Here is a 12,857-nt window from a genome sequence, read left to right on the forward strand (position 1 = left end):
TTATCAGTTATCACACATGGAGTTTGATGACATGTGAGTCATAGTAGCTGACTATGGCTCATGGAAAATTCAGGGTTTGAATAAAAGCTTAAGTGGGCTCTGCAGATAGGCCAAGTGCTGTCATCATCCTGATTGTTCTTCAACTAATTATAATTAAACCCACCCACTGTTTGCAAACAAACAAACACTATCGGGTTTCTTTGAAATGCCTTGAGAGTACAATTAAAGGAATACTCTTTTTTCTCATGTCAGACATGATCAAGATCTAGTTTATTATTTGTTGTCATTGACTTAACTGCACGAATCACTGATTTACAGCTATAAAAACATGACAGAAAAGTGAGACAGTGAGCTTCTGACTTTAATCATGCGGTTTGCATAGTAGAGCATATTAGAGCTAAATAAGTTTGTCAGGACTTATTGGAGAGCAACAGAGTGAAAAAGTGTGAATACTGGGCTTAATATTCATGAAATGTCCAGGAACATGACTCCAAATAAATGTTAACATTGCTCCATATCTGCTGGTTTGTAGTTCCAAACAATGTTTGCTAAATTAACTTTTGAGTCAACAGCATGAAATGTTGTGGTCGTTTCACAACTATATATTATGTAAGTGGCACCAACAAACGCTCACCTGAAACAATCTTATAAAAAGCTTCGCTATAGGGTGTGTCAAATCAATCAGGGAAACTTGGTGGAAAATACTGTATAAGAAGACTAATGAAAAAGGGACTCACAAGAAAAAACAGAGGGTGACCTTTAACCTTTAACCTCTTTGATCAAACATTTCTGACATATCTCTTTTTATGCTTTGTATTATTAAAGGAAGGAGGCAATTTGATCAACTTAAGTTTTGTTTAGTTGATTTTAAATGAGCACACTTAACACTTGGCCGCCCCCTCTTCCCTCTCCTTTGGCTTTTTGAGATTCTTGTTTTCTAATTGCTAAGTTGTTCTGTAATTCTTCTCAAAATGCATAAAAGGAGTCGATATAGTCAAACATTCCTGACGTGACCTCTTTCCCATGCCTCTGCTTTAGAATGCACCTTGTATGGTGAGCTGCAAACCTGACTAAAAATGGTATCATGGAGTCCAAAAGGTGAACTCAGCTCTGAATTTTAGCCAGCTTACCCTGAGGTGTTTAGCAAGCGAGGAGCAGATGCACTTACATGGGGAGAAAAACTGGAAATAAAACAAGAGGGGAAAGAGAGGGTATTATGAGTAAAAGCGTTAATCTGCTTATTTTTGAAATGCAAATTGTATCACCACAGTGTACACCACACTGCAGCATAGCTGTGTTTCACAGCTTGCTGAATCATTAATAACTCAGCATGTGTCAGACAGGGTGATGATGAGATTTCTCCTCAGAGATGCAGAGTCCATCCAGTGTTTTAGAGCATATTCCCTGTCTCATAGCGACTATAGCTGAAAGCACTCAGTACTTAGCTCAAGGGAAACAGTCGCCAACGTCTCCAAATTGTGCTACTTTAATAATTACAACGTGATTTCTAGATAATGCTACAGGCTTTTGAAAGATAATTATTATAATATACAGCTACATTCTTACAGTTTATCTTACGTATGAAGGATTTTTCACATTAACATTCCAGTTTTGGTCAATTATAGCAATGTAGAGTTAAAGATTAGTCGACTGTTAAATTGATGAGTCATTTTCCATGCAAATAATGTTAAACATTTCACTGTTCCAACTACTCAAATGTGGGTATACAGCTTCCCTGTTTCATAGCATGCTAAATTCAATATCCCTTAAGTTTGGACTGTGACTGTTACGTGACTTTGACAGATTTTGACATTTCATAGACGAAACTTAAGACCAAATTAGTCCATTAAACAAGAATAGATGACAGATTTTTGTGCAGTATATTATATTAAAGCATTTCCTGCCACTGTTTATGTGTTATGCGCTCACAATAAAGCCTATTAAGTAACGTATAATAGTTTTTGAATCATAAAAAGGCAAACAAGTTGAGACCAGGTATATGAGCTAAAGTTTTTTAAGGACACAAGAGTCAGGATTATTCCAGCTTGCTGAGTTCATAGACACCTGGTGTCTCCCGTCACAACGCTGTCACTAATGTGCAGAGGCAGATCTCACAGTCGACATGCTGCCTGTGTTCCCTTCAGGTGAGGGGCGCCCTTCCCATCTCTGTGAGAGGTGCTGTGTCAGCCGAACAAGGGGAGAATAGTGGGAGTGTTCTGGTTGTCTGTCTCCCACAGTCTGTAACAGGAGAAAATCATTTCTATTCAGATAGAAGGAGTTCAGGAGCACAATCAGGGGATGATTTAATAGTGGTGCTTAGCAGTGATATTGATGCTGCTGGCTCTCAGGACATCGGACACATGAATAAAACAACGAGTAGGAAAAGGTTGCAGTGTGATCCGTTGCTTGGTGTGCTGTGTGGATTTGGAGCGGTGAAATTGTCATTGTGAGATAAAATGAGTGGCGCAATAACTGAATAACTGATGCGATACTCCCCTTGGGATCCACCTGCGAAATCTTTCAGTAGACAATAGAACCTCTCAACTCTCAACTGTCCAATCGTCCATCTTGATCCTTGGAAAGAGGACTCGGCTCCATAGTCATGCTTCTGCCTGTGCTTAGAGATGGTCGGCTAGGAGACAAAGAATAGCGCTACTGATTACGCAGAAAACAGCTCTCCCAGCGGCCTTTTTCCTTTTCCTTTCACCCTCCTACTGAGCTGCGTGATTGAGTTCACAGCTGTGGATGCCAATTTGGTGCCCATGGAGAGGACTGAGTAAAAAAAAAACATAGGAGAGGTGGGAATATATCATATGAGTATGGTTAAAAAAGAAAATGTGTGGCGTGTAGAGGATGGTGCCGAGATCAGACACAGGAGAGATTTACATGAAGATTAAAAAAAAAAACAGGAAATGGAGAGTGAGAAAAGAGACAGACGATGAAGATTGCAGGAAAATGACATGAGGGAGGAAATCTAATTTCACTATTAACTCGATAGCAAATGAAATAGGTGCAGAGCAGTTAGAGTCACGTCTGCTGTTCAGACAGAGGTGTAGGTGAATAACAACTAAACCCCCAAACTTAAGCTCAGCGTGAAATGTGTCATCTCGCCACAGAAAACTAAAGCACAGATGGTACAATTTGTGTTGGATATTTATAGAAAATATACTTATTGGGAACAAGTTTGGTAAAGTTAATTTGAAGCTTCATTTGTGTACTTTAACATATCAAGTAATAGAAGATGTCCTTGATGAAGCTGCTCCAGTGGGCACTTTGCCAGAAGACGGTCACACTTCTGTGTAACCAGGCTGAAACAGTTCGATGGATCAGTCGATCATGTCATCAACAGGAAGAAATTAACAACTAGTCATCAAAATAATGATAATAATAACATTTATTTTTCTCTGTTTTAGATTATTACGCAAATAAGGAAAGATGAACTACTACAGTACTTTGGCTCTTGCTTCAGTCACTGTTTGTGGACAATTTAGGGATAGATGAACATATAGCATCATATGAGCTGTTAAAAAAAAAAAAAAAAAACACCGCACACTGGCTTGGACTCACTTATGTCTTTGAGATATAGATATCAGTGTCTAATCACGTTTGTACACTTCTTTGTTTTTGTTTCCTCCAGGAGAGGTTTGAGGCGTTGTTTAGGATCTACGACGAACAGACGACTTTCCAGATGTTCAAAAGCTTCCGGAGAATTCGGATCAACTTCAGCACCCCAGAGGCCGCTGCCCGCGCTCGCATCGAGCTGCACGAGTCAGAGTTCAACGGCAAGAAGCTGAAACTCTACTTTGCCCAAGTGAGTGTCAGCTGGGGTCTGGGAAAGGGCAGGCACGGGGCCTGGGACATGGACCATCTAAGAGAGAGCGCTGCTTATTTACATGGATGGCTATGCCCCAGTGCATCATTCTCTCCAGTGTGCACACACACACACACACACACACACACACACAGACAGCGGAACAGGGACAACAACTCAAGGGAGTGTGACACTCTCTCTACTTCACACTGCCTGTCCTTTTTACTCTTATTTTGTCGTTGTTGTTGTAATTTTGTTGCTTCTTTGAGCCACACCTGACTGTTTCCTCAATGTCCTGTAAAATATCTGGTCTCATACCCGAACACACGAGCAGATGAGTTCTTGATTTCTCTTGCGTGTGTGCGCCTGCACGTTGCCCGTGGGAAAACAAAGTGAAGTGTGTTTCTAGTACAAACACAAAATAGGATATTAAAGAGTTATGTGATCAACTAGCATGTTATACTCAGTCATATCTACAAACATGAGATTGGATTAGGTCTATTTTGGATGTGGTTTGTTATTGTGTATACATAAGCATTGTTTCAACAGCATTTAAATAACTATGTTTCAATGTACAACAAAGACAGAAATATTGTAACTGAAACTATTTAAACAGCTGTAGAATATCTTTAAAACTCATTTTTACCACAGTTGAACCTGTTTTAACCCAGACCCTGGGTCTTCAGACACTCATGCTTACTGGGAAATCATGAGTCAACTTATAATTGATGCCCACTTTGTCACAAGTACATGACCCTCGCTGCACCTCTCTGTACTTTGATATAAGAGGATTAAGGATTTTACATCTGAGACAGATGCCACATGTAGGTATTGTAATTACGGCAATTGGCAGCTATCAAAACACCAAAATCCCCTCATGGGAAGGAGCCTGCGATTTGAGACTAAAGGACTGTAAAAACCTAATGTGCTTTAGAATCAGGATTATGATTTAAACAGTGCAGGACCTTTGGCAGCTTCACCCAATCGGAGGCCAATTTGCACAGTTAAGTTCTTCCAGAGGAATTTAACAAATTCACACACATACTAATACTCCTTTAATATCCTGTTAGAAGACCACAGACCTTATCAGTTGTCATCTTCTCTCCGATAGGTTCAGAATGGCGACGAGGACATCGACAAGTCGTACCTGGCCCCTCCCCAGCCTGTCAAACAGTTTCTGATCTCACCGCCCGCCTCGCCACCAGTGGGCTGGAGTCAGAGCGAAGATGCTACACCCGTCATCAACTACGACCTGCTGTGTGCAGTAGCCAAGCTAGGACCTGGTCAGTACTCACTAAGGTTCAATGAGCCTGTGCTGCATGCTCATGGTCACACACACACACACACACACACACACACACACACACACACACATTTGAATCATTGATCTCTGAAAGGTAACCCAGATACAAACAGGAAGTGATTTAACACCTTTCAGCCGGGTGTTTTAAAAAGGATACGGTTGTGTCTGAAATCACTCACTCCTTAATTACCCCACTTTCCAGGGAGGTTGTGTGTGTAGGGCTAGACACTCTGCAAAATGAAAAAAACTGCACTTTCAGAAACTACTGAGGTAATTTTTACTGCGTCCTTCAAGCACAATGCATGATGCGTACATACTTTTCATGATGCGTCATAGAGCACTGTGCATCCACTGTATTGGGTGTGATAAATCTCACTATATATTCAAACAGCACTACAAGATGGCCGACTCAGTACATGGCTGACTCTGTGGGGTAGTGAGTAATTTTGGACATGGACTATTTGTGCAGGAAGAAATGAGGACAAAGGAATTAGGGTGGACGTTGAATCATCTCTGTTTTAGCCTTCACTTTTGTCCTGTCCCATGTTTGTGTGTATGCCCCCTGGCAAAAGGTACTTTGTCCATTTACTAAATCCTTCCTTCCATAAAACAGTGGCTTATTAGTTTTTTAGTTTATAGCTTAGCGGCTGTATTTAGCATGTCAATCTTTGGATTTCTTCACATGTGAGTGCTGTGGTACTTGCCACTTGAGTTTTATTTAAACCAAAAACCACAAGAGGAAAAGTCTAAGGAATGCAATAAACAGTGTGTTTGTTTACTTTAATATAATATGCAATCATGAGCATGTCTGGCTCACTTCCACGGCCAAAGACAACACTATTAACCATCTACATTAGTATGTGGAGTTACATTTTTGCCATTCCTGTGTGAAAATGCAAATAGCACTTGTTTAGGACACTTAACACAGCTGCAGACAACAATAGCTCAGCACCCTAAACACATAATGTCAAGCTAAACCTGCACAAGAACTGCACAAGAGCTTGTATGTGTACAGTAAGTGTACAGCTTTTCCAATAATGGAGCCAACACTAGCTTAAGCCTTAGAAGCTAGAGACAGCCATTTGACTTTGTAGTTTAAGAAATGAGAGGCTTCCTTGGTGTTACCTCCTTAAAAAACATTGTTTCCCAAATGACTATGAAGTTTATCTTCTAGAAATATGACCACTATTATCACTGTAAACGCTGCATTGTTAGTGGAGGAAACCATCAATTCCTATGTAGAAGGCAATGAAGAAACAGGACACCACAAACCGACGTAATGATTAGAGTGTAGATCAGTTTCACTGCACCACAGACGGATCTTTTTGCAGTCCATGTCCCAATACAATTTCAGCGAGTGTATTAAATGTGTCGCAGCTCAGCTCAGCTCAGCTCAGCTCAGTTAGATTTGGGAGATTTTAGGACCTTTCCCTGCAGCCTTGTTTCCCGGCAGCTTTTGTGCTCAGTAATGGCTCCTCTGTCTGCCTTGTCGACAAGATTTTAGATTGCAGCAACCTTTACAAAATGTCACCCAACACAAACGGAAAGGTGTGCCATGTCCACAATGTCTTCCCATGTTTGTGTATGTGGGTCCGCTCATGCTGATGAGGTGGAAAACATTGTGTCTGTAAGTCTGTTGTCACTTGAACAGTATTATCTTTTTTTTATTATCAACAAAAACATGATTAAACTTTCCAAACACATACATACAAACAGTGTCCAGCCCGGAGGACCATTTTTTGTCACACATTTTGCTGTTACCATAGCAACACGAGGCATCAGGAAATGGCTTTGTTGTCCGCCTCACATCCTGGCATCTGAAATCAGATTAGCACTGGGCTGCAGCACAGCGCGCTGACTCCCTCTGTCAACTCCCTGCGGTAACAGCAGGACTCTATTCACTGTCCATCCCTCTGTTTGGTACCACGGTGAAAAGCTCGTAGACCAATTTCCTCCTGTCTGCCAGCTGTCTGATCTCATCTCCATGGCAACTGTGATACAATCTTGCAAGTGTGTGTGTTTTTTTGGACTGAGTCCTCAGAGTTTGACATCTGGACAAATGGCAGCACAATTCTCAGGATGAGTCTTTGTTTTATCTTTAATTAATGTCTTTTTACAACATTATTGAACAGAAACTTGATTATTTTGCCCTGTAAAAAAATATCTAAAGCCTTTGAAAAAATAATTTTAATAGTAAATAATACATTGCACGGTCACATAATTCAAATTAAAGCCATTCCTGCCTGTCTTCGCATTCCAAAAGACTTTGGTTTTTGTCTCTCTATCAACAGCGATGGGAGAATTATTCAAATCATTTATGGAAACAAAGCTAGCAGTCAAAATGGTGCTTCACTAAAAGTGCTATTATCAGCCAAATGTAGCTGCTTATTAAAGTAAAAGTATCCCCTCTGCAGAGCAACATCATTATTACCACTAAGGGCAGCTTAATGTAAATAAATCATTGCAACTATTAGGTGCTGTAAAATCATAATCTTCAAAGTAACATTAGGTGGTCATTATGCGATACATTTCCTGATGTCCTGAGTCAAGTATCCACTATTATCTGTAGTGGTAGGTTGTTTAGTAACTCTGCCCTTTCTTTCTCTCTTTCCGTCCATTCCTGTTTTCCTTCCTCCCCTCAGGTGAAAAGTACGAGCTCCATGCGGGGACAGAGTCCACCCCCAGCGTGGTCGTCCACGTGTGCGAGAGCGAGACGGAGGAGGATGAGGCGGCGCGGCCAAAGCAGCAGATCGTCCAGACCAGACGTCCCGACGGACCCCCCAAGGTCTTCAACTAGAGAGGCCTCCCCCCCCCAACCACTACTACACCCCGACACCGGCGCGGCCCCCGACCGCCCTTTGAACCCGCAACACACCTGCCCTCTCTCTCTCGTCTCTGCACTCACAGAGAGCGTCGATGCCCCTCATTTCAGTTCAACTACAAGCAAAAACAAACCAACAAACATTGCTCGAAGACGGTGTTTGTGGGGAGCGTGGCGATGGAATGAGGTGGCTTGAAGGGGATGGATGAGAATCACACACACACTCATCACATTCTGCGGACAGCGTGGGGAGTGGCGGGCACGCTTGCCTCCACCCCACCAAGCTCCCCTCGTTTTCAGCCAAGAGGGGTCCCAATACCTGTCCCAACGCAGGCACCTGTCACTTATCACACACACTCAGCTCTCATTGCTAGTCCTGCTCAGTAGCCTGCTAGTTAGTTAGCTTGTTAGCCGTACCTCTCCCTTCGTCTCGCAGTGTGTACAATAACCTTTGGTTGAGGACATGCGACACATCTAAACAAAGACATTTTTGTTTGTTTTCTTCTCTTTTTTTTTTTTATAAATACATTATTTTCATATATAAATAGATATATATGTTGTATATATCTATATATATAGAATTTATTTCATCCATCCATCATATCTGCTGGTTTGTAGCTTCAGCTTGCATCAAGATTGAGTGTGTGATGTTCCCGCTCTTGTCTGCATGTATATACTGTATTACAAAAAATACGTACAGAAACACAAATACTAACAAGATATATCAAGAAAAAGGAACCTATTTAACATCACACACAGCACGAAGCACTATATGTGACTAACAAAGTTGTGGTGGTTGTTTGACTCTCTTTTTTTCCGCTCGTTTTCGCTTTTTGTCTCTTTTTTTATTTGGAGAGGTGTTGTTTTTTGCTAAACTACTAGATGTGTATTCTTACTATGTATTTGATACCCCAGCACTTTTTGCATGCTTAATTACTGCTGTAGATGAGGAGCTGAGGTGTTTTTTTGTTTTGTTTCTTTTTGTTTTTTGAACTGTTCTTTGTGAAGACAGGGAAAATGTTGACACGCTTTTGACGCGAGTGCATATCCCCACGCAGAGTTTAAAGTGACGTCTTTGGGAGAAAAAAAGGCTTAATGGGAATTTTTGGAAGACTGACAGTTCAGTCTTCAACTTGATGGAAATTTTCTTTTCTCTTTTGTTTTTTTTTTTGGTATTTGATGGATCAGAAACAGTTCATCCCCCTAATTTTCTTCAAGGGGTTTGATATGTTGTTGTTTTTTTTCTCTGACTCTGTTTTGTTGTAATTCATATCTTTTATGTCTCAGTTACGTCGTTTGATCAGACCCACTTTCTATGTGTCAGGTTTTCTTCTGAAACCTACTGCTTGTTTTGCACTGAGTATCTCTTGATATCTCCAAGCAATTGCGGGGTTCTCGACGCCTCCTGCTGCGCACCAGAACACTGCGCTGCTTCTCGCTGTAAATAGCTGAGCGTAGCGTAGATTTGTGGAAATAGTCCTTTTAGATTTTGTAGTTTACCTGGAAGCATTTTGCTGAGAAAAGGGAAAATTAGGTAGCCTCATGAGATATCAACCAAAGCATTTACTCACCTCACATTGTCATCAAAAACATTTTCTTACTCAAAGACACTGCTGTATATTTGTTAAACTGAGAAAGAAGTCATATTTTCCCTACCTAACTGCAGTACTTTATTGCATTTTTTATTTTATATTAACATAATACTTTTTCTGCAGTATGTTGTTCAGTGGAAACAAATTTCCACAAAAAAATCATAAGGTTCTTACTTAGATATTTATCTTTTTGTTCTTACTTATTTAATTCTTCTCATAGTCCCATATCAGATTATTGTGCTTCACCTACTCATGTAATGGAATCATTCAGTGCTTTCGAAGCAACAGGAACAAATGTTTCTAACAGGGCTTTTGGGTGTCAGCAGTGAATCTAAACCTTATTTGACATTAGGCAGCATGTAATCTAACTTTTTTGCAATATAACAATATTAGTAAGCAAAAGTCCATCTGCATGTGAGCACTTTATTGTCGGTGTTTGGTTTGTTTCCTTGATATAAAACTGTCTTTCTTGAGATGAAGTAGGAAGCACATTGTATTTCTTCTGGGTTTTTTTTGTTTTTGTTTTTTTCTTGTGTATGTTTTATTTCTTTTATCTCAAGCTGAACACCTGGTTAGCCTTTTCACCAGCATATTGCAGTGAATGAAACGCTCCACTTCCTTTTTGCTAGTGTGAAACTTGGAGAATTTCAGGCCTTTTGGATCTACGGGAGTGTTCCTGCTGAAAAACGTGCAGAGGTGCAGTACAGTTGTAGGTTTTAAAATGAGAGGCAGGATGAACAAAATCAATGTCTTTTGTTTTCGTGTTTGTCCATAAGAAACATTCATCTTATCTTCTGAGAAAGTTAAACAGTTCTTTGAAATTCACCATGCTGGCAGCGTGCGGTTTTTACTGGCACTAGAGTAAAGCTGTCACAGTTATCTTAGCAGATAGCAGATTGGTGGAAGTACCGAGGCGGATTATGATAAAGAGGAAGTGGTGGAACAGGACGAACAAATTTTTTACTCTGGTCATGGTGTTTAAAACTGAGTGCATTTTGGTGACAGTTGAAATGAAAATGTATATTAATGTACATATGCCAAGTGTTTCTTTTTTTTCTTCTTTTTCGTTGCTGAGGCCAGTCCCAGTGTGCAGTTTGTTACGGCTTCTCTTGGCAATGTTATAATGGAAAAAAATACAAAAATACAAAAATGTGTAACAATCAGTCCTGATGATGCTCGATCAAAAACCAACTGTCATTGTGTTGTGTTCAACAGTTCAACATGGACTCTGTTTGAATGTTTCTTTTATTTCTGGGGAACGTCTACTAAAAAGGTCAATAATACAGTTTGTCACTGTTGTACTGTTTCTGTTGAAATATGAATATTGTGTCTTGTATTGTAGGAATCCAGAAAACAAAGTAGCAAAACAAGCAATAATTTACAGTTCTATGATACCGGTATGTGTATTTTCATGTTCTGTACTTATTTCTCAGAGATGGTCTCTGTCTCCTACAGTATCCGCTTCTACTTGTGTAGTATACTAGTCCTTTGTTTCACATAGAGAAATACATAAAGACTTATTCTTAAAAGCCATGTTTAGTGTTGTTTATTTTAGGGGTTTCATTATACTTGGCATGAAAACAGGGGAATAGAAAACAGAATCAATAGCAAAAAGTTTTACAGTGTAGGATTTTAATATAGCACTCTACATACTGCAATTGCCTTAACATATTCATCTGATATGACTTAGCTAAGTGTAGCCTAATCTTTTTTCTAAAAGACAATTTATGTATTTTTAAATGCTAGGGTGTCGAGAATAGCTCTGGTTTGAAAACCAAAACCATTTGTATATTTTTGTCTTCTACAAAATGAGATAGAGTTAGCTGCCATCTTAGGTACCAAATAAAATCACGTTTTCTTTCCCTTAGATCAACCAGCAGAATATTTTTATATCCAGATGAGTAATACACCAAAACTGTAAATGTTGCAAATTGATTTTTGACTATAATTACCGCATTTTTATTTCAGGAGTTAGTGTTTACCTCTCAGAAATACCTTAATTCGAGTATAAAGGAAGCAAGAAAAATACCATTAGGTCTGTAACTTCAGTGTAATAATAATACATTAAACAGAGTTTATTTTACATCAGTCCAGTCATGCAGATAAAAACATGAAATGCTATATTAACTATCCATCCACACAGACAAACACAATGCTCTTCCAAACATTTATTTACTTATTTACTGACATGCATTCCACACAAGGTTATAAATACTCAGAAAAGCCTTCATCACTGCACTGACATTTGTTAAAATTCTACCTTATAATGCTAAGATGTGGGTGCGGTGGTAGTGTCACACTTGTAGTTAGCACCTCATATATTTCCTCCCAAGGACTTAACAGCAGTTAATATTCTCAAAGGTCAGCTCTTTGTTTCAATGTACAGATGGTAAATGACAGCAATGTTGAGTTAATGATTCTCTTTGCCAGCTACACTGGACATGACACAAAAAGGTGAGTTGACTGTGTAATAATTCAGCTATGACTTGCATTTCAGCTGCCTTTGAATTTCACAGCTGCAGTTTCCTTGTGTCAGTTGCGAAGAAAAGACTGATGACGGCTGAATCCTGCAACAACAGATTTCTCTCATCTCTTTCCTTGTGACAAACGGCGTTTCATTGTTTCCGCGAGGAGAGAACAACAAAGCCAAAACTGGTGCACTCTCATATCTGATTTCACAAACAAACATTTTGTAAGCGCAGGTTTGCTCACAAAGGAAGAGGTTTCTAGAAGATCTGAGTCGGTGTGTTTAACCAAAGTTACATATCCAAGCAGGTGTGCGGAATATCCAAGGTCATAAAGGTTAGCTGTGTCAGTGTCACCACTGATGCAATTAATGATAGGTACAGTAGCCTATAGAGGTCAAACAACAAACGACAGTCAGTGCTGCAGGTGTAATAGGGACCCTGTGCTCTGTATCACTTTGTGTCTTCTTCTCCATGAAAGCCTTCTCTTCATGGCGCAGGGGATGAGGAATTCTTCTTCACAATGACCCTCACTGTTGAGCATGACGATGCATGTGCACTTAAGGGGGCCCGATCAGTTAATGTAGCCCTTGTGGATGGTAATGGGGCCAATACCTCTACATTCCTTGAAAGGTACTCGCCAGAGTTACTTCACACGGACATCTCAGAGGCTCAAGCAGGAATTTCAAGCGATGCATTAGTCACATGCGGACAAAAATAGTGTTGTTTTTTTCTTTAGGTATGCGTAATGGAATAAGCAGATGCTGAGATACAAAGAAGTGAAAACAGGGCGTATTGTTTGTTCCATATTGTCAGAAAAGGTACAGATACATGTTTGATAATGAAGACAAGTCTGTAGTTATGA

General features: G+C 39.9%; 1 protein-coding gene across 2 annotated transcripts in view; it reads left to right on the plus strand.

Annotated features, from left to right (window-relative positions):
• Window positions 1-11,056, plus strand: part of rcan3 (regulator of calcineurin 3) — a 41,933-nt gene extending 30,877 nt beyond the window's left edge. For both annotated transcript variants that reach the window (XM_085767011.1, XM_085767012.1), the window contains 3 exons: window positions 3,638-3,811; window positions 4,923-5,094; window positions 7,757-11,056. In XM_085767011.1, coding sequence (XP_085623137.1) covers window positions 3,638-3,811; window positions 4,923-5,094; window positions 7,757-7,911 — 501 coding nt within the window. In that variant the 3' untranslated portion in view covers window positions 7,912-11,056. The remainder of the gene's footprint in view (window positions 1-3,637; window positions 3,812-4,922; window positions 5,095-7,756) is intronic.
• Window positions 11,057-12,857: the final 1,801 nt, after the last annotated feature.

The sequence above is a fragment of the Trachurus japonicus genome, chromosome 22, assembly GCF_045865225.1.
Source record: "Trachurus japonicus isolate A0001 chromosome 22, Traja_1.0".
Lineage (NCBI taxonomy): Eukaryota > Metazoa > Chordata > Actinopteri > Carangiformes > Carangidae > Trachurus > Trachurus japonicus.